Raw genomic sequence first — 22683 nt, forward strand, 5'->3', positions numbered from 1 at the left:
TTATTTGGGAAAGTTTTTCAACTGTCTGTCTGTCAGATCTGTGAGATCCTGAGACAGCTGACACATTGAGACACCTCATAGGAGTGGACGGACCAAAAAGAGCAAGCATTCTGGAAAGTAAAAGATTATTGGGAAGGCTCCCATTTTGAAATATTACAACGCAGATGAACCCCTGATGCTGCAGTATGACACATCCAAGTTGGGCCTAGGAGATACCATGCTGCAAGGGGGACAATCTGTTCTATTTGCAGCAGTGCATTGCCCGTGACAGAGAAGGGCTCTGCTCATATTGAAAAAGTTGTTAGCAATACTCTTTGGAATGGAAAAAATTTCACCAATACATTTATGATCACACTTCCCGCAGCTCCCATTGGCCGGGAATGGTGAACCGTGGCCACTGGGAGCTGCAGGGGGCCGTGCCTGCGGATGGTCAATTTAAGCCAAATGTCTCGCGCCCCACCAGCGGATTACCCTGATGGGCCGCGTGCCGAAGGTTGCCGACCCCTGGTCCAGAGCAACAGAGGCCTGGATTGATAATTGATTGTGGGGGCAGTGGGAAGAAAGACGAGAGGCATTGTCACAGTTGTGCCTCCCACTATCGAGTCCTGCTTCTCAAGTCAAGCAGTTGCAGGTTATTCTGGCCTGCCAATCTTAACTTGTGTTTCTATTGTGGCAAACTGGTTTATTATATTTCTGGTTGTTGTATGAGGAATCCAAACCTAAGAGACCCAGGAAAAGAAGTCAGTCCAGGCCCCAAGAACGAGGCTGGCCTGGGAACCTTGACAAAATGTTTCCCTGAGTTTTGAGCTATGGACCTATCCAGAACACGTGCTGAACTCTGCCAGCCAACACCGCATTTACAACTACCGGAGGAGTACGTGTCCCAGCGTGCTCCCTTCCAATCCCTCCACAGCAGCCCCTCATAGACTCAGGTCAGATCCCCCTAGGGCCCAGGCCCCTTCTGGACCTAGCAGAGACAGTTGATAGGTTCCCCCATTCTCCTGTCTGGTGGACACAGAGACTGTACCTCTGGTCACCATCGAAGAGCCAGGGCCGGCTCCAGCTTTTTTGCCAAGAGGGACTGGGACCCACCGCCGAATTGCCGCCGAAGACCCGGACGTGCCGCCCCTTTCCATTGGCTGCCCCAAGCACCTGCTTCCTTCGCTGGTGCCTGGAGCCAGCCCTGCGAAGAGCACAGAAAGACACTTCAGTTCAGTGCTATTCACTCCTGGCATTTTCCCCTGATCTTGGGTATTTCTTGGCTGACCCTCCATAACACACTTATCCACTGGCACAAACTAAAGGTTATTTTCTCTCCAGAATACTATGAGAGCTGAGGACAAGTGGAAGACCACCTTTCAAACCCACTGTGGACACTATCTCATGATGCCTGTCGTTTTGACCAATGCCCCTGAATCCTTGGCTGAGTGCTACATCAGACCATGACCTCTCACCTGACTCTTGATCCCTGCTTTGTTCCAGGTCCCTGCTTCTGTGCCCCACCCAACTCTGGCTCTGAATCTTGGCCTGACTCTGGCACCATACCCATCATCTCTCATAACAATATCAAGACATTGATTACTCTCATCTCCACTCCATTACTCTGTCAGTGACCCCAGCTTCCATCACCCATTAGTATATTTTTAAACAAGCATCTTTGTGCTTTCTACCATGCTGCCTTAAGAACTCCATGTAAACATCTGCAAAGCCACCTCATTGTTCTTCCTAAAATCCTTCCTGAAAACTCTCCTCTGCCATAATGTCTAAAAAAAAATTCAACAATGGTTATACAGCTGGTGTGCTTTGACCACTGTTCCTTATGCTGATCAGTATTTTCTCATTGCTACCTTATGCTCTGTCTTCATAGAATCATAGAAGATGAGGGTTGGAAGAGACCTCAGGAGGTCATATAGTCCAACCTCCTGCTGAACTGGTGACCAACACCAACTAAATCATCCCAGCCAGGGCTTTGTCAAGCCAGGCCTTAAAAACCTCTAAGGATGAAGATTCCACCACCTCCCTAGGTAACCCATTCCAGTGCTTCACCACCCTCCTAGTGAAATAGTTTTTTCCTAATATCCAACCTAGACCTCCCGCACTGCAACTTGAGACCATTGTTTCTTGTTCTGTCATCTGCTACCACTGAGAACAGCCGAGCTCCATCCTCTTTGGAACCCTGCTTCAGGTAGTTGAAGCCTGCTATCAAATCCCCCCTCACTCTTCTCTTCTGCAGACTAAATAAGCCCGGTTCCCTCAGCCTCTCCTCATAAGTCATGTGCCCCAGCCCCCTAATCAGTTTCATTGCCCTCCGCTGGACACTCCAATTTGTCCACATCTTTTCTGTAGTGGGGGGCCCAAAACTGGACACACTACTCCAGATGTGACCTCACCAGTGCTGAATAGAGGGGAATAATCACTTCCCTCGATTTGCCGGCAATGCTCTTATCTACCTGTTGTCTCTTGTTTTATGCCTGGATTGTGATAAACTCTGAGGCAGGGATTGCTTAGTTTATATGTGTTTGAACTGGTCCTAGAACAATGGTATCCTGCTTAGAGCTTGGCAGGAAATGCTTTTCCTGTCCTATGAACGTTTTCCAGATTTTAGACATTTTTCTCATCCCAACTCTGGATTAAAAAGTCAAAATTTCAAAAAAACATTTGCGAACTGACAATCTGAATTTTTTGGGGTCAATCAAGTGTTGTGTTTTGATCATTTCAAAATAGTCCACTTTCAACCATTTTTAATTAAAATAATTATTTGTAGTACAATTAGCTTAAATTTTGAACTGAAAAGTCCTTTTGAACAATTTTTTGTTTTGAAAACATCATAGAATCATAGAATATCAGGGTTGGAAGGGACCTCAGGAGGTCATCTAGTCCAAGCCCCTGCTCAAAGCAGGACCAATCCCCAGACCGATTTTTACCCCAGTTCCCTAAGTGGCCCCCTCAAGGATTGAACTCACAACCCTGGGTTTAGCAGGCCAATGCTCAAACCACTAAGCTATCCCTCCCCCCCATTGTCCCCTGAAGGGGACATCTTGGAAACCTTTTTTCAACATGTTTTTCAAGTCAAGAAATTTGTCAAAGCTGGCCCTTTCACGTGAAAGTTTCAGTTTCAACAAATCGGCATTTTTAACAACAAAAAAGTTTCACTGAAAAATTCCCAACCAGCTCCGGTCCTGATCTCTGATGAGCCATAGAAATGCAAACAACAATCACTGGCACAAGACCATCCTTCCTTTCAGCTATTCATTGTTTGAGTGCTAGCTCGGTGGAGATCCTCCCAGAGCTATATGAAACCCTCAGGGTTTTGAATGAATTTTGTTCTCTGGTTTATATTCCTGTAGGCCCATAAACCTCTTCCCACCTGACTTTCAGCTCACAAAACCCATCCTTTAAAAAACAAACAAACCAACCTCTTAAAGCAAATTAATAAACCCCCCAAACCCATTGAGTTAAAATCATGCAAAGCCTCAAGTTTACACAGATTCCAGGCAAAAGCTCCAAATCCACTGCAAATCCATTCCTTTGAAAAGCCTGCAAAGCTCTGTTGATGCTTTCACTGAACCAGGGCTGAGCTTCAAATCTGCAATGAACTTTATCACCAGACAACATTTCCTGGTGAAAGGTTCACAGTCGGTTTGTGCTTTCCATCCCAACAGCTTTCCCCAATGTGAACCTCGGTCTCCAAACGGTGAATGGCTAATTGCATTAGCCCACTCGGACCCCCAGTGTGTTGAGCACAACACTCTCTTCATGAAGTGCAGATCCAGCCACAGGAACAATAGTATAGAGAATGTTCCCTTTCCGCTGAACAATCGAGGATCTGAGCACATACTGTACTGCTGGGTTGAAGTAAGCAAACAATGGCTCATCTCCTCCAGGCAGCAGTTATGCCCGTCCCCTTAGCTAATCACTGGCTTGCTTTTGTCCCCCACAAGGGGTCACTTTATTCTAAAGAGCATCTGGATAGATACTGCCAAAGGATCATAATTATCCACACAGATAAGAGATCAAACCCAACGGGCAGAGTCATAAATAGATCATATGGATCGTGAGAATGGAGGGTTGTGGTTCCCAAAGGGTTAAGCTGGGAAAATAATCATGACCCTTCTGCCATGGAAGGCAATAGCAAAACTCCCATTGATTTCAGTGGCACAGCATATGGTTCTAACTTGCATCAGTGCCGATGCTTATGTGGGTGAGTATTTTTTTTCCCTTCTGTCTTTGCAGCGTCCTTGGCCGTTCTCTGTGGCCTGACCCATCCTTCAGAAGACTGCAAAGGAGCTGGGACCACATACATCCAGTGTGACGTCCATATCACAGCAGGAGCGTACAGCCTAGCAGGAGCCAGGCCTTACATATACCTGTGTGACGACGACTCTCTGCTGGATAACAGGACAAAAGTCAACTCACCCCAGGCGCTTTTTGCTGGCCTCTTTTTCAGGTTAGCCCTGGCTCTATCCCACAGCAGTGTGGGCCTGGTGCTGCTCAGCGTCTCCCAGAAGACACTTAGTGTTTGCAGAGTTGGGCGATGGAGAAGGTGGATTTCTATTTCCTAGGTTGGTGTGCTCCACTGGGTTGTGAAAGCCATTCAGTGTGCATATCAAAGCATCTGCCCCCCACATCTTTTAAAGCATTCAAGAGACCTCAGAAAATCCATCTAGTAAACAGCCCGCTTTGTTCCTCTTTAGATTTTAATATTTATCTTCTGATCCAAAGCAACATCTGGTGAATGCCAAGGGGGGAAAGGATTAGTCATTATGAAAACCAGAAGGGATTTCCCCCCCCCCCCCCTTCACCTCTCCAAAGAGATTCATGGGTAAAAAGTCGCAGAGGATCTGGCAGGCTGTATGTTGTTTACTCAACAAGGGTGCACAGACAGTTACTGTAGCTTTAGGCTTTGGAAACCATGGGCCAAATTTGCTGGTGTAAATTGGAACTACTCCATTGAAGTTAATGGAACTACGCCAGTTTACCCTGGCAGAGAATAAGTTTGTGGTGGGGGTGGGGAGGGGTGGAGAGAAAAGAATAAGAGAATGAAACTTTCCAATTTGTTTTTTTTTTAAGTCCTTCTTCCTAACCAAATAGATAAACTGACCATAACCAGGTTATTGGCCCAAGATTTTCTGTAAATTAAGCCAAACTCTCAGCTGATATAAATTGGCATCATGCCATTGATTTCAGTGGCACTATTCTGATTTACATCAGCTGAAGATCTGGCCCCATCTTCTCCTGTTGCAAGATACAAGTTAATCAATGGGAGTTACTTAAACCCCGAGATGAGAGCAGCAGGCATTACAGTATGCATTTAACAAGGAGGACAAGACTGCCATTGTGCAAATGTTTTTCCAAAACCCGAAAACCACATGAAACTAGCCTGGTTTGAGGTTTCTGGGCTTTGAGTCTCCTCTTGCTCACATCAGTATAAAGCAGAGTAACTTCCCTGGAGTCAACTGATTTACATTTGTATAAAGTCAGTGCGGTCAGAAGAGAATCAGATTCCTTGGGGCAGATCCTGGAGCTATTACTCATTTACACCAGCTAAGGATCTGTGCCATTGCTTTTTATTATTTCTGATTTACATAGCACCAGATTATTCTAGACACTTAACAGACACAAATAAATACATAGGGTCCTGATTCTTCTCTCCCTTATACCTGGTTTACACCTGGGTAATTCCATCGACGTGGATGCTCCAGTGGCTCTATGCCTGGTTTGCAGTGGTGTCAGAGAAGATCAAGCCTACCATCCCTACTTTAGTGGGTTTGCCCACACAAGGCACTGGAGAATCAGGTCTATAGTCAGGGCTTCAGTGTTTGGCTCATAGAATCCAGAAAGGGAGAAAAGACCTTTGAGGTCATCCAGTCTCTCTCCCTGCCAACTCATATAGTTCTTTTATGCCATGCTTTGTCTAGTCTAGTTATAAAAGTCCCAAAAGGTGGTGCTACAATCATTTCCATCTCCATCGACCCAGCAGTGTCTATGTCACCACTTAGGTCAGCTTAACTGCATCGCACAGGGTGTGAATTTTCTCACAGCCTGGAGTAATTTAGTTAAGCCAACCTAACTTTGTAGTAAAAAGAACAAGGAGTACTTGTGGCACCTTAGAGACCAACAAATTTATTTGAGCATAAGCTTTCATGGGCTAAAGCCCACTCCATCAGATGCATGCAGTGGAAAATACAGTAGGAATGCTGCAAGTTCACATCCCCGTTTACTATGCTAAATAATTCCTCTCTCCATTTGGTGCTTATGTAACATCAACAGACCCCAGTTGTCAGCGGGCGGGATCAAACTTGGGGCCTCTGGAGCTAAATGCATGAGCCTCTACTGCATGAGCTAATAGCCAGCTGGCTGTTAGTTAAGACTGCAGAACAGACACAGTCTCTCTCTCTGAGGGTACGTCTACACTACCTGCCAGATCAGATCAGCGGGTAGTGATCGATCTATCGGGGAATGATTTATCACATCTAGTGTAGACGTGATAAATCGATCCCCGATTGCTCTGCCGTCGACTCCTGTACTCCACCGCGGTGAGAGGTGGAAGCGGAGTCGACGGGGGAGCGGCGGCAGTCGACCCAGTGCCGTAAGGATGCGAGGTAAGTCGACCTAAGGTACGTCGACTTCAGCTACGCTATTCTCGTAGCTGAAGTTGCATATCTTAGGTCGATCCTCCCCCTTCCCCCCCCCCTAGTATAGACCAGGGCTGAGTGGTCTGAGTGCCACTTTTTTAGATGGGACAGAAAACCACACCCAGGAGATGTGTGGGTTACACTTACACTCTTCCAGTATTATAGATTTGTTATTAGAGCTGGTTAAATATTTCCTGACAAAACTTGGCTTGTTGGAAAATGCTAATTTGTGGAACCCGAAATAATGTGTGGGAAAGGGTCAGTTATGAAGAATCTCCCAATTCCAAAATTGCAATTTGTTGAAATGACCCTTTTCAACATTTTCAAAACAAAAAAGTTTCATTTTCCTGTTCAAAATGACTTTGTGTCTAAACTTTAGTTAATTTATACTTTAAAAAAAGGTAATACATAAAAAGGTCACAATTTGAAACAAAAGCTTCTGAAATTAATGAACCAAAACATTTTGATTGACCTGATCTTTTTTTTCCCTCCTGATTATCTGTTTGTGGAAGTGTTTGATATTTTAGCTTTTTATCCAGACTCAGGATGAGAAAAATATTCAAAATTGTGAAAAATTTTGTGGGACTTGACAGCCATTTCCTATCCAGCTCTAACTGTTGTCTTCCTCTAGTGATCGCGTCTTTTCACACCCCAGTTTCACACTGGCTTCAATGAACCTAATCCTGATTTCCACTAGTGTAACCATGAGGACTGTCAGACCCATATGTGTTTAATTCTTAGTGCCAAATCCAGCTTTCATTGAACAGAATACAAGTTTTGCAATTGATGTCAGTGGGATCAGGATGTGACCCTTAACCTTCAGTTTGTCCCTCCAGCTCTGATTATTTTTGTTGCACTTCTTTAAGCTCACCACTTCGTTAATCATTGTCCAGCAGTGAGGTGCCCAGAAATGAAGTAACTGTTACCGTTGTGGTTAACCCAGGATCATACAGAGTGTGTCCATTACCTATAAATTAATTCCGAATGTAAGATCAGATTAAACTCCCATTCCTGTCTCTTGCGAGAGCCCCATTGACTTCCATGCAAGCTGGATGCAGCCCTTAGTTTGTTTATCGCATTGGATAGAGCCATCTCCCCATAAAAATGTTGGCTATTTAAAGGATACATTTTTTCCTTGCAGCAGAAAATATGATGCAGCCTTGAAAGATACCCTCATCCCACTAAATTACTGTACAGGACAAGAATAGTTCTCAAAGTGTTGCTATCACGAAGCTAATGCTGTTCCTTAAGGCTGACTTTCTGTTATTGATGTGGTGGAGGGAGCGATTTATTTAAATAAATAAATACAAAATCATTGTTAAAATGGCTCCGATACCTGCAACGGTTTTTGTTAACGCAGCTCTGTCTTTAATACACCACCGATTGTGCTAAAAAATGGCAATGAAACAAACATCCCCCAAACCCACTGCCATGGCTGCTGTATCCTTGAACAATGGCATGGTTTGAAAACTGCAGAGTCATCAGTTGGTTGGGATCCTGGTACTCCCAAGCAAGTTAAGGGCCAGATTTTCAGATGGGTTGATTTCACTTAGGGTAAGCCACTAACCCGCTTTGGCCCTTTTGTCAATCTGGCCCGAGGTGCATCGTAGAACAATGTTGTAGCTTATCTCTTTTTAGCCCCCCATCATGTAAGTTACATCAGCTTAAACCCTTACCTGTTATTTCTGAATTTGCTCTGAGAAAAGAGTTTGGTTGTCTCCATCCAAATTCCCAGTGACTAGATACCCGCATCGCAAAAACTACTGCCAAATAGATTGAATTGACTTAGCAGGCTTGATTCGCCATTGCCTTGTACCTTGTGTCACCATTTATACCTGTGTACAATGGGCGATTAATATGACCAATTCAGAGTGGTCAGCATTTTTGAGCTGGTGTAAATGACTGCACAAGGTGAAAGGCGGTGGAGAATCAGGCCCAGAGACTGAGTTCTCTTCTCTGTAATAGGTACAGTGGCTGAGATAGACTGCCTTTGGGTTGAGGTTGAGTAGTACTGCTGCCCACTGTGTTGGGATGGGTTTGTGGATAAACCGGGGACTTCGTTTTTCTGAAATCAGATCTAAATTCACTCACAAATCCACAAACACATTCACTGAATTTTTTGGGCGGGAAAGGAGGAGAGCTGGGGAAAGGAATGCAAATTACAGCCAGACATGAAAATGGGACGTCTACTTCCTGGGCCTGATCCGAAGCTCAGTTAAGTGAACTGGGAGGCTTTCCATTGCTTTCAAGGGACTTTGGATCAGACCTTCACAGCTCCCCATAGTAAAATGCTACCAAAGTGAGCAACTGTCAGCAGCAAGACCCAGTAAGAACACCATTTACCTATTACCTTTGCTGCTCCTTCTTCTCTCTGTGTGACAGAAGCCTTTGGAGCAAGTGTCTTCGTATAACTGGCACATATATCGAATCTGCTTAGTCTGGGCTGTTAAGTAAGTTTAATTAATTTACTAAGTTAACGTTCCAGTGCTAGCAACAAAGCATCATTGCAATCAGCTGGGGAGCAGGAATTGGAACCCTAAATGAGCTCATTTTTTCACAGTTGGAATTAGGGACCAGTTAGCCAGTTGTGTGGTTTTCCAATTTCTCCGCTTGCCCTAAGGGAGTAGCAAGTTATTCATTCCCCATTGCTAAGTGTGAATAAGATAGGGAAAGGGGGGTGGGGGGGATCCAGACAAACCCTGCTCGGTGTATGCTTCCATCTTTGACTCTCACAGTGGCAATTCCTTAGTCCTTATCTGCACTTACCTCCTTCCCTTGGTCCTGGAAGAGCATTTGCTAGCATTTGTAACTGTTTTGTGAAGCTGAAAGGCATCACTGAGAGATATTTACTGCATGTGTTGTCATCAGGAGGGTTTGCAGATACAGGGTGGGGGGAAACAAATAAACAATAAAAGAATGGAAACAAAATTACAGAAATTTGCAAAGTTTGACAAATGGTGGGCAGGAGTTGCCACAAGCTAATGGCTTGCAATGATTAATAAGAGTAAAAATAATTGCATTTCATTAAGATTGATGACACCCCATTTAACCTCCCTTCTCGTTTCAGCCCTAAAGTGGAAAGAGATGAAGTTCTCATCTATAATAGCTCCTGTAACATTACCATGGAAACTGAGGCAGAGATGGAGTGTGAGGGAGCTAATCAGCCAATTACCGCCAAGATTACTGAGATACGGAAAAACTGGGGCCAGAACACTCAGGTATAATCAAATCTTTTTTACAGACTGATTCAAACAGCTTAAAATTAAATTTGTAATATTGTGTACATTTAAAGGAAAAAAAAAACAATTTAGGCTGAGCAGTGGCAATATATAATATTAAATGCTCTCCAACTTTGAACAGCAGTTCTAATGCACAGCAGATGAATTAATGGTTAACTATGGTTAATCACATATTGATCAAATATAAATGAGGGCTGCCTTGTTTCCTTTAACTTCCTTTATAGCTTATGTCTTTTTTTTTCTTTTTAGACTCTCCTTTCTATGTACAAATGCCAGCTCTGTTCCTAATGTAGTTTCCCCCTTATCTACATCCCTTTGTCAAAGATCCCAGCTCAGGGGACTAGGAGTTCTAAGTTGCCTTTGGAGCCTGAACATTAAGCAGTGGTTCGGCCCAAATAATCTCTTTTGATGCATTTGGTTGTACCTGTTTGCTCTTTGAAAGATGGGTCGGTGTGTATGAGAGAGAGAGAGTGTCATAATCAGGGAACAAAATTTATCCCTTCCGCCCTTTTTAAAAATGGTCTCAATTTTAATTGCAAATCTGTGAGCCACTTTCTTGATCTCCCTTCAAAATCTCAAGGGTGTGAAGTGGCAGAGAACACTATAGATGAAACAAATTCATCATAGCTGCTGAAGTGCAGGTGGTGTGGAGAGTTTGGTAAATGTAAAATGTCTCCTCACCCCTACCCTCACCCTAAATGTTATTTGCTCAGAATCTCCCAAACAGACTGCATGGGCGTGTCAGGCTGTGTTCAAAGCTGCTGTTCTCATGATGGTGGGAATGGCTTAGTTGTGTAAGCATGTTTGCAACACATTGGTCTGATTCGCTTTCCATTTGCGCTGGTGTGATACAGGAGTAACTCTTTTGGAGTCAGTTGAATTATAGCCATGTAAAAACTGGTGTGAGTGAGATGAGGCAGACCCCTCAATCCACTCAGCAGCATCAGCTGTGCCTTTTATGCTTGATAAATCCTCAGAGAAACAGAGTATCATGTAATCTACTGAGCATGGATGAGACCTAGAAAACAGAGGTCCTCTTTGCTCTGTGCTGATATTAAAGATTTTGTGGTAACTTTTAACCCTGCTGTCCTTGGCTGAAATTTCCACCTCCCTATCATTATGCATTGTGCCATCTAGCTGATGCCCTCCACCCCAGAAGGAGCTGCACTGCCGTGGCCTAGTGATTCCTGTATGTATATAGAACCAAATTCTGAAGTCCTGATTGGGTCAAAATTCTCTGAATTTGGCCTGTTGTTTGTAATGCTCTTTTGGATGAAGGGTGCTAGGGTTATTACTACAGCTGAATCTCTTAAAGTGATATTGTTACTCTCCACTCCCTTAAAACGTTTTAATTTTGTTATTGCTCATTGTTTGAAGACTCAGTCTAGGCCAATAGTGTTGGCCTCTAGAAGGCTACACAAGACATTTTTTCCCCCTGTTGATGTTGTCCACTTTCATGTTGGCAACCACATTTCCCTGGGCTTCTAGCCCTTTGCAGGGGCCAGGATGATTCCCCCTTTTTGTTGCTTTGTTTACTTCCTCATCTGTTAATCAGCCTGACTAATCATAATATCAGTAGTTTGCACAGCTAAGGGGAAAAGTTTCCGGTCAGCACTGCTGTGGGGCCAGCAGGGTGACCTCTTCGGACCAATCTTTGGCGGTTACTCTTTTTTTTTTTTTCCCCTCCCCTAAATGAAATGCAGAACTCATTCCCAATGGTATCATAAAGCACAGGCTATGGTGTATATGAACTACTGGGTGCTACTGGAGGGCATCAGACCTGTTACATGACACACACAACTGTCCGGGATAGACTCTGTAGTCCCAACACTGAAAACAGATTGTTCTTTAACTCGAGTGCTTGAGGCCTGCGCTTTGGGAGCGAGAGAGGATCCAAGTTCTGTCCCCGCTAGTGGCTGTGCTGTGCAGCTCAGTGAAAATCATGAAGTCCTGGGTGGCTTGAACAAACCGAGGGGAGAGAGATGCAGAAACAGGGATGCTTGGATTTGGGGTCTGCTTAATGAATCCCGAGGTGTTTTGGAAGTAGGCTTCATTTTATCCATCTCCCCCAAATTGGTGGGGTGATGTGTGTGTGGGGGGGGAGTTCAGATAAATGGTTTTAATTTTGGTCCCTTTCTAGTTGACAGCATCCTGTTAAGATTTATGACCCACTGCAGCTTATGCATGCTTCACGATAGAGGTTTAAATCATGTCATGTGAACTGGCCTTGCCTTTCCACTGGAAATAATGGTCCCCAGCTTCAATACCAGACAGTAAAATGCATTAACAGCATCCTGTGTATTTGGATAATGGCACTATTAACAAGCAGCACAACATACCGTAGCAGTAACAGGACTTTGCCTCTTTATAGTGAGACCTTACACTTCCATTGCGCCTTTCAATTGAGGATCTCAAATCACTTTGCAGAGGTTGGGGCTGATCCTCAGCTGCTGGAAATCTGTGTAGCCCCACTGACTTCATGGTCTGCTGATATACTCCAGCTGAATATCTGGACCGTTATAACAATTATCTTAGTTATATTGTGGGAATACCTAGATGCCCCAGTTGTGAACAGGGCCCCATTGTGCTGGGCGCTCGGCAGACACATAGTAGGAGACAGTCCCTGCTCCAAAGAACTTGGAATTTAATATGAGGCAAGATGCAACAAATAAGTGTGACAAACAACGGCAGGGATGAGGGCAATAAAAATAGGGCCATGAGGTTGCCTGGTAGTTGTTAAACAATTTGGTAGTTCATGATGGCTCCAAATATTTCTTTAGTGAGGAAAGATGATCCAGTGATTAGGGCACAAGCTTGAGATTTGGATTCAAGTCCCTGCTCTGCCACAGACTTCCTGTGCCTTCGGTAAGTTGCTTAGCCTTTCTGTGCCTCGGTTTCCCATCTTTAAAATGGGGATAACAGCATTGCCCAGCACCCTACCTTACAGAGGCATTGTGAGGCGAACTACATTAAAGACTGTGACGTGCTCTGCTATTATGGTGATGGGGGCAATATAAGTGCCCAAGAGACTTGTAAAATTATTGGTCAATTAAATCAGCTGATCCCAAATGAAGCATGAAGGCGGGAGAAAAATGTCAGACATCCTTCCTGGAAAAATCTTCAGCGTTTTCCTACCAGTTCTACTGATGCGTAAGCAAAACAGTCGTTGATTGGCTGACTCCATGTAGGTGTCACAGCAGGGACGGCCTTGGAGAGGGATTTGATGGAGTTCTTACTGATCAGCTCAAAAGGGGCATTCCAAGTGTAATGGGGTTAGGGGCAGGAGTATTTTAAATGGGACCCTAATCCACCCTAATTTATCTTGGTGGGATGAGAAGCAACCTGTGGCTCCCTGCTCCCAGCATTTCCCAGAGGAACAGGCTAGATTTAGTTCCCTGCCTGTAGGATGGTTGGGATAGTAGTAACTTCAAGGGACTTTCTTCCCTGATTTACCTAGTGAAACTACACCTGCAGGGCCCTGCCTACTGGGTCTCCAGAATACTAAGGGGTTGGGTTTAAGGCTGCAACCCAATTATCCTCCCTCTTGAGGGACCTCACAGCTGCTCGTGAGACCCCGGACTGAGCCTGAACAATGGAAACTATGATGAAGAAGCTTCCAAATCACTTTGCTCTCTCTTCACGGCACCTCCTCCCCAGTCACTCCTCTTACCCATGTCAGATCCATCTGTGAGGTGGAGCGCTCCCACCCGCTACTAGACAGACTCTCAATAAGTAACATATCCCTAACTGGAGTAGTAGCTTTATCTTGAATCAAACTGTTAAAAAGGGGCACACGCAAAACATCAAATCAAAGAAAACAGATTTATCTTTCTCAGGAACAGCCTAAAAATGGGAGAAAACTTAGCAGGTTTCAGAATATACTAAGCAGTTGAAAGATGGTAAAATATACTGAAGCAATCCTTACACTACTTCCCACACTCAGATGAACAGACATGCTAAAGTATTTACTCTAGATGAGTACACACATACAAAAACACTTTTAACAGTAATCGTCTCTGTTGTGGGGTGGTGAAACTTGGCTCTTTGGTTTGATGGTTCCCGAAGGGTATGTGATGGGAATAATGCTCTGCCCACCTGGTTATGGCTTCACTCAGATTCCCACACAAATGATCACAGCAATGTCCTGAGCCCCCCTTTCCTCTTTTTGTGCAAGTCCCAAGTCTTCCCCTACAACAGAGACCCTGGTTCGAAAGGTCACCAGATGCTGCTCCCTAGTGCACTTGAGTGAATGAAAGAGACCCACCTCCAAAGCAGGTGAATGCACCAGCTGAGTACTTACCAGGGAAGCCGTAGTCAAGGGTAGCCTGAAAAGGAAAACTCATCGACCTCTGAGCGCCGCACTCCTCTGTCTGCTGCGAGGCAGGGCCACCATCATCTGGGCTGTGCATTGCTCACACAGGGCTTTGCCCCAGGACTGAACTGGAAAATATTCTGTACAACCAGCTGCAATTACCCCACAGTATTTGCCGCCTTCTCCCTGGCTCAGGGGCTGCCAGAACTCCCCAGGCTAATGCTGTTCATGGCTCCCTGTGCGGCCGGTCTCAGGACTGTGTGGTGAGGGGTTACTGGGCTCCCATAGCTCGTCCCCTCCTGCCTGCTCCACTCACTCTCCTTTGCTGGCTCTCTGTGACTCTCTCTCGTTCCCTTATCACGTGTCTCTGACCTCCCTGCCCACTCCCTACAGCTCCCCATCTCTGGTACTGTTGTTCACTCACCTCTACAGGGCCCTGCCCTGCTGAGCCTGTCACTTGTTTAGTGCGTAGGGTTGCCAGGCATCCGATTTCCAACCAGAACGCCCGGTTGAAAAGAGGCCCTGAAACCCCTCATCCCTGTCCCCGCCCTAGAGCGCACACACCCAGCCAGAGCCCTCCCTCCCTCCCACACTCCAACCCCCTGCCCCAGCCCTGAGGCTTCTCCCACACTCCAAACCTCTTGGCCCCAGCCCGGAGCCCCTTCCTGCACCCCCAGCCCCACTCCAAAGCCTGCACCCACAGCCAGAGCCCTCACCCCCTCACACACCCCAACCTCCTGCCCCAGCCTGGAGCCCCCTCTGGCACCCTGAACCCCTCATTTCTGGCCCCACCCCAGAGCACCCCCCCCCCCAGCTTGGCGCCCTCACCCCCTCCTGCACCCCAACCCCCTGCCCCACTCCAGTGAAAGTGAGTGAGGGTGGGGGAGAGTGAGCGATGGAGGGAGTGGGGCTGGAGGGAGTGGGGACTCTGAGAAGGGGCAGGGCAGGGGTGGGGCCTCGGCGTAGAGGCGTGGCAGGGGCAGGGCAAGGGTGTTCGGTTTTGTGCAATTAGAAAGTTGGCAACCCTATTAGTGCGGGTCCCCAGTGTCTGCGCCGACCCTTGCTCCACACCTTGGCTCTTGCGCTGCTGCTCCTCCCTTCTGGGTATCCAGCTACAGCGACTCACCCCACCTGGGGCTGCTCTCGCTGTCTCCCCTTCCCCCAGCACATACAAAGGCTGGGACCTGAGCTGAGGCTCCCAGGTTGGCCTGGCTGCCAGGTCAATTAGACTGACTTGGGGGACTAGCTACTTCCCATTGGCCCTGATCTGGAGCTGTCTGATTGGTCGGAAGCTCTGTCAGTCCCAGGATCCTAAATTCCTTGTTCAAGCAAAATTCCCACTGAAGACTGTGGGGCAGATCATCATCTTATGTAATTTATCATAGCTCTGTTCAATGGAGCTGGGACAATTTACTCCAGCTGATAACTTGCCCCTTCAGGCTTAATCCCTAACCTATTGTTTTTAAATCCGTCTTGGATTTAGCTGCATATTTCTAATGTCCCAAAGCAGGTTTAGAGGTGGAGACTTTACCCCGTTGGTTGTGACGTTCTGATCCAGATGACAGTGCCCTCAAATTTCATGGTGTTGCTTTGGCCCTTTATAGAGATCAGAACCAGTCACTAAGCTTAGGTCTGTGTTTGAACGTCCCTGAGGATGGGGCCAGAGATTTTGGAAAACGGGGATTTTATTTCAGACTCCCATCTTCTCATGTGTATTGTGTTTGAAATACATGCCACCATATGATTTAATTAGGTCATGCATGCAAAGTAACAAGCCTCTGCCCCAGCATTCTATTAACATTTGTAAATTGCTCAGTTATTAACTGGGGGAAGAGCTGTGGAATCTTTTTTTTTATATCTGTATATAATGCAATTTAGCCTACTTAAAATAATAATAAAAAGCTCTGATTGTCTATCCCACAGGACTTAATTAGCTCACAGTTTCATGATACACTGAGTAATGGCAAGATACAAATAAAAAAAAATGTTCTAATGCTCAGTCACTACCTGTCCACTTTACCTCTGGTGCATAATGAGTTGTCAGCCACCGTGACACTGATGAGATGTGTAAAACATGCTGATAACACAAGGAGAGGATGCTCATGGGAAGGTTTGACCAGACTTGGGCGTCTCTGAACTATTATGCTTAGTGAGCCTTCAGATTATTATTCCAGATCACTGGACCAGACCTAATCATCATGCAAGCATGCTGTTTGAGCAATGTTTTCCTTGTACTGACTCCCCTCCTCCTCTGGCCCAGATGGGTGGTATAATGTATATCGCTGGGCACATGCCACATATATTAAGTCAATCGTTGGAAAACCTAACTGGTATGGTAGTGAATTTGTTACAACCCAACCCTTGAGGGGATCCTATTAAGGAATAGAAGGGTAATAAAAATAACGTGCTAGATAAAAATGCTATACAGGAGTACAGCTATGCCTGTGTAAGCTGTGCTTCCTTTAATTTGTTTTTAAAGATGAGAATACAGGAAGGATGTGAGGTTTAAGTAGTGGCTTAGAAAGTTGAAGATCTGTGATTTCTTAGCCCAAAGATTAATACTGTGGGTGTTTCTGCACAGGTTGGCTGTCTACATTAGTCACTGAAGATGAGGTAAAGGAAAGACTATGGCTGAGATTTCCGTACCTACGTAGGAGACCTGGATGCTCAACTTCCATTAATTTCAATGGGAATTGAGTCTCCTAATCCTTTAGACAACTCTGCAAATCTTAACTATGGTCTTTGCTTTTGATTTACACTTACCTTACCTACCATCCTCCCTCCCCATGTACTGGCCTGGATAGAGTATAAGGCAACCCACTATAACTACCTTTTATTCATTTCATTAATTTTCCTGCTCATGGAGCATAGAGTGCACGTTTCGGGTCACCCACTTCCAGGGAGCCTGGTCTCTTGCCAATGTTGTGGCCTGCTCTATCTTGTGGGTGAGGTGGAAAGCCATGACATTCCGCCAGAGTGTGAAGCCGGCTGTGAGGTCTTCTCCATCCCGATTTGTTGTCTCAAACACATAAAGTTGGCAGGCTGGCATGGACTCTGGCATATGAAGCAGATGGCCAAGCTGCCTGAGTTGGCGTTCAGTCACTTGGGAAGACATTGGAGGCTGGTTGGTCTGACTTAAAATATTAGGTAATATATATTAAATATAAATATGATTTATAATATAGCTACCTGCTTCCCCTATAACAATGACCAGGAAGGGAAGTGCAAATTTATATATAGCTATAAAATTATATCTATTTGATAGTCTCCCTTTCCTCTCACCTTCTTTTTCACTTGTCTTAGGTGGGCTTTAGGATAGAGCAAAGGTGGTCTTTGTCTTACATCCCACATCTCCACCCACTCCTGTACCAAGCATAGCTTGGCCAGACCAGAGAATCTGGCTTAGTGGAGTATTTTAGTATAGGAGCAATAAGAAGAGCCCCAGTTATATTCGTTAAAGTCAAAAATTTATAAGGGATGTTAACCCTCATGCTTCAGGGCATGAGCAGACTACTAACTGCTTGTGATTAGGAAGCAACTTTCCACTCTGGGCAGCTCCACAATTGTCTATAATAGGGTAGCTTGCATCTTCCTGTGAAGCATCTGGTATTGGAGAGAGTATCCTGGACTAGAGGGATCATTGGTTTGACCCAGCATGGCCTTGTCTATTTAAACCATCATGGGACCAGTCTGTGGGTCCAGTCACACAAGATGCTGTGAGATCTTCCGGAGAGGTTCTGGGCACTTTTGACTCCTGGTGAATTCACTGAGAACTGAGTACACTCAGTGTCTTGCAGGACAAGGCTCTGCCTGGGGAACTGTTTCCAATGGTACCACTCAGATTGGGCCTGCTGACCATCCCTGCATACTGTACAGACTAGAAAGAATGGGAGGTAGGTTCTTCTCCATTGAGGGCCTGCAGCTCTGGAATACTCTTCCTCCTCATTCAGCAGAGCAAATCCATGATATTCTTCCAGGCAAGACCTTTTTAGGGCTGCTCATTATTGTCTGGAGGGCAGTGGGGTGTCCACCTATTGCATGTTAAGGATGAGATGTTGGCATTTTGTCACTCCTGCTCGTACACTGCTCGTCCATTTTGTGGTCGGTTGTGTTTTCAGTTTCATTCTGTGAGTGCCTACGTCCTTGTGAGGTACTGGAGCCTAATAGTTGAAATTTATTATCATTATTAATGGCCAGGAATGTTCAGCATTTCCTCCTTGCCAGCAAAGCTTCTCACAGAGGCACCATCCTCTCAGGCTTCTCCCATGCCCTTTCTCTTCCACCAAGCCCTCTTGCTTCCTCACTCCCTTTCCATCCTCTTCTCATTCCTTCACCCTGTCCCGTTTGCCTGAAAATCCTAACCCTGGCATGAAGGGCGACCACTCTTAGATTCCCTCCTCAAAACTCTCCTTTGCCATGATGCCTACAAAAGACTTGACGGTGGTTAGGCAGGCGGTGCCTATCATTCTGACCAACACTGTCTCATTGTTTCCTTGTACTCCTCCATCTTCCTGTCTGCATTCATTTGTTGTCTCTTTTCTTGTATTTAGACTGTAAGCTCTTTGGGGGAGGGCTCATCCTTTTTTCTTGTTTGTGTGTGTACAGTGCCTACCACAATGGGGCTCCGAGGTGCTCCTTCAATACAAATAATAATAATTTTCCTGGCATGCCCCCAGTGTCAACCTACCTGTTGCTATACCTCTAAATACAGCAGTCTACGATGAGAATCCAGGAGAATTTGTGTCTGCCTTGTCGTGTCTTTCTAAGACCAGGTCTACACTGTACACTTACTTCAGTATAACTACATCATTCAGGGATGTAAAAAATCCACACCCCTGAGCAATGTAGTTAGACCGACCTTAACCCGCCGTGGAGACAGTGCTATGTAGATAGGAGAACTTCTCCCGCCGACAAAGCTACCGCCTCTCGTGGAGACTAAGTGACTTGTTTAAAGTCACACAGGAAGCCTGTGGCAGAGCAAAGATGTGAATGCAAGTCTCAGGGGTCCTAGGATGTGCCCCAAGGTCCAGCTTTTGTAAGGGAATGGAGGCCTATTGAGGACACTATACAAGGACTGTGGGCTGTGCTCTGTCAACAGCTGTCAGGGGAGAGGTGAGAAGCTAGTCGGGAGCCTGAATTCTATTCGAGGCTCTCCCACTGGCTCCCTGTATGACCTTGGCCAAGTCACCTGAAATCTGCATTTCACTTTCCCCACCTGTGAAATGGGGCTAATGACACGTCTCCGCTTTTCAGCTCTACCCATGGAAAGAACTGTCTGCTGGGAAGTATTTAGCAGCAGCAGCAGCCTGGTTCTCAGGCAGTACCCAATGCTGCTGTGTTTAAGTAGCAAACATTAATGTGGGTTCCAAACCAACCCCTGCCAGTTTATATTGATATGAAAACAAACAAGCTCCCCAAACTCATAACACATTAATAGTATAGGTTTTCTCCCATTTCCCCTCAACCTCTTCCCACATCCCATTCCCTCTCCCCCCTCCTCCCCAACTTTCACTCACACACACAAAATAATCAATGAAACTGAGGAAGGATGATCTTGTGATTAACATACTGGCTTGAGACTTAGGAGTAGGGCTGGTTGAAACTGTTTTTTGATTAATTATTCTTATTGTTTACAAAAAGACATATTTTTCTAAACTTATTTTGTAAATCTCAGTCCCTCCCTTCCCCCCCCCAAGATTATTCACTTTCTACATTCTGTAACCTGTTAACCTGGTACGGAGATACCCTCTGAGGGGCCCACTAATCCCTAAAAGATTTGCAAGCCACAAAAAAGTCTATTGTAAAAAAAAATAAAATAAAACCCAACAAAATAAAACCAAAAAATCCAGTCTTGGGGGTGCAGATGATATCAGTGCTGACAGAGGTACCTTCTGCAAGGTTGTTAAACTGTAGAGCTCCAAGATGGCTGCCGCAGTAACCACAGGCAATGTGAAGAGATAAATGGTTGACCCTAGCCCGTGTCAGGTTAGGATTGATGCCACTATCAGCCCTAGTGCCTTTGCAATGATTTTTTAAAAAATCTCTGATCGAGTGTGTTATCTAGTTAGTGGCATGAGGGCAATAGCCCAGAGGGAGTGGGAAGAGGAAGAGAGAAAAGAAAAAGAAAAAAGGTCATTCCGGGAGGACAATCTTTGTCGGACTAAATGAGAAAAAAAGACCTTGCACAAAAAGGGGAGGTAAATAAATAATAAAAGTGGCTGCTAGGTGTTTGGGAAAAGGAGAAGTGAAATTGCTTCTTTCTCTCTCTCTTTTATTTTTTTTTTAAGTGGGATGGGCCTTGGGCTGCAATGAGAAATTTAGGAGATGTGCCAAAGATTTTTTTTTCTTTGCTTGAACTTTTTGCAGCCTGATGTACAGCCTTAACTCTTTCTTCTCTCCTTCAGGAGCAAAAGCCCAGGGCTGATTTGGGTCTTGCTCGCACAGCCCTTCACAAGCACAAATCCATCAGGGGCCCTGATCCTGCACCTGACTTGCCTGGAGCCTCGTTGACTAATGAGGCCCCAAGCTGCTGCACGGAGGTCGACCGGTGTGGAGTCAGTTACAGGTTGGGGTTCCTCCCACTAGCAACCCAAAGCCCATTGAACCTTCCAATTGATTGTAAAAGGGTGTTAGATCAGACCTTAAGTGAGCTCCGAATGCGACCCCTAGTCTTATAAACAAACCCCTTCCCCTCCCCCAACCAGAGGCACGTAGATGCAGAGTAGAAACTGCTGCTCTTTATTAAAAGGCGCTTCCTACAGGGAACGGAAAGCAAAACTTTACCCTTCTTTGGGAAGAGAAAGCTGAATTAGGGTCACGTGGGTTCAGGAAACGGTCTGAAGGGCTGGGGGGCGGGAGGGGAGAGAAACTGCTCTCACTTTGCTCCGAAGCTGTTGCATGGAGCCTCACTGCTGCTGCCGGTTTTGCTATTTAATTGTGACAGAAATTCTGATTGACTCATTTGGCATTAAGGCAAAATGAAAAAAAAATTCTCCGTTTGAATACGTGGCTTTGATTCCGTTAGCCTTGCACGTTCATTTATTTAATGCTTGTGTCAAGTGCTGGAGTGCCAGGCGCTGGGTCTGGATCCTGCTCTGACTGAAGTCAAAGTCAAAGGCAAAGCCCCCTCTCCCTCCCGAATTCAGCAGCAGCACAGTTGGGGCCCCTTAGGATCTACACAGCATTTTGGGCCTAGCTACCCAGGTTTGGTTGGCAGACTCTGGTTTGTGGGGCTTGTGCTAGTGCTCTAAAACTAGCTGTAGAGACAGCGCTTTGAAATCACGGCGTGGTCTCTGAAGCCCACCCCTCTTCCTAGGCTTCAGGGCCTGAGCTCTAACCTGAGTCACAGCTTCAAAGCGTTTTCTACACCGCTATTTCCAGAGTGCTAGCGGGAGCCCCACAAGCCCGAGTCTGTCGACCTAGGCTGGGAGGCTGGTGCCAAAATGCTGTGTAGCTATCCCCGTAAAGACCAGAAGAGTCTGGGTTTGATTGTGTCCTATGATGGAACTCTGCTCAGCTCAGCAGACGTGGACAGGCTGTTGGAGAGATGGTTCCAGCCCGCCCTCAGCTTGGTGTGAGCTAGAGCAGCTTTCAGGTGGCTCTAAATTACATTGACATAGGATCCTACTCCATTGCAGGATTGTTGTGGGCCCCTCCATACTCCAGCCGTGCCACCTACACTGTGGAGATGGAGGTGCAGGGTCAGGCTGTCATGCAGATGCATGGGCAGAGAGTCCCCTCTGCCAGGGGAATTCTCTGCTGACCATTTGCAGCTGGATAATGGCCCCATTATGCTCCTGGAGTGACATAAAGGGGTGAGAACCCAGTTTGAAAATCTGGCTTTCTATCCACAGAAGAGGTACAGCTGCCCACTCCGCTCCACCTGTTTTGTCACCCTTTAATCACCATTTTGTGCAATATCCAAGCACTGCATTTTCAAATTCAGGTGCTTTAAATTAGGTACCCAAAGCTATAGTAAGGTCCCAATCCTGCCAACACTCATGCAGATGCTTAATTTAGGCATATATGTAGCAAGGTCAGTGGAACTAATACCATGCATAATGATTGGCAGGTTTGGGGCTGATGTGACCTGACTTTTTGGGCATTCCCATTGAAGTCAATAGCATGTGTGCTGCTGTGCACCTTTGCAAATCAGGCCACTTTCTTACGTGATCATGCATAGGCTCTGATCCTGCAATCACTTATGCATGGCAGTAACATGGCCCATCGACGCAATTCCATTGAAATCGCTGGCATTGCTCCTTTTTTCACAAGCCCAGTTTCTTTCTTCTGTATCTGCTAATGCAATGGAGAAATCCTTGTGAGGTTCAACAAAATTAGCTGGAGTTAAAGATAATGGGTGATTGAATCGCCACATGGTATCAGTCCATAAACGTAAACTGGTAAATTGCTGTAGCAGGAGGAAAAGCCAGGTTGTTAAATATCTGCACCATAATTAACCTATTATAGTCTCTGTTTTCTCTTTAAGGAAAGGGTT

At 45.7% G+C, this 22683-nt stretch overlaps 1 protein-coding gene across 1 annotated transcript in view; it reads left to right on the top strand.

Annotated features, from left to right (window-relative positions):
• PKHD1 (PKHD1 ciliary IPT domain containing fibrocystin/polyductin) overlaps positions 1-22683 on the top strand; it is a 382916-nt gene that overhangs the window by 83811 nt on the left and 276422 nt on the right. The window contains exons 33-34 of the mRNA XM_065401532.1: positions 4234-4447; positions 9703-9853. Coding sequence (XP_065257604.1) covers positions 4234-4447; positions 9703-9853 — 365 coding nt within the window. The remainder of the gene's footprint in view (positions 1-4233; positions 4448-9702; positions 9854-22683) is intronic.

This window comes from Emys orbicularis, chromosome 3 (genome assembly GCF_028017835.1).
Source record: "Emys orbicularis isolate rEmyOrb1 chromosome 3, rEmyOrb1.hap1, whole genome shotgun sequence".
NCBI lineage: Eukaryota > Metazoa > Chordata > Testudines > Emydidae > Emys > Emys orbicularis.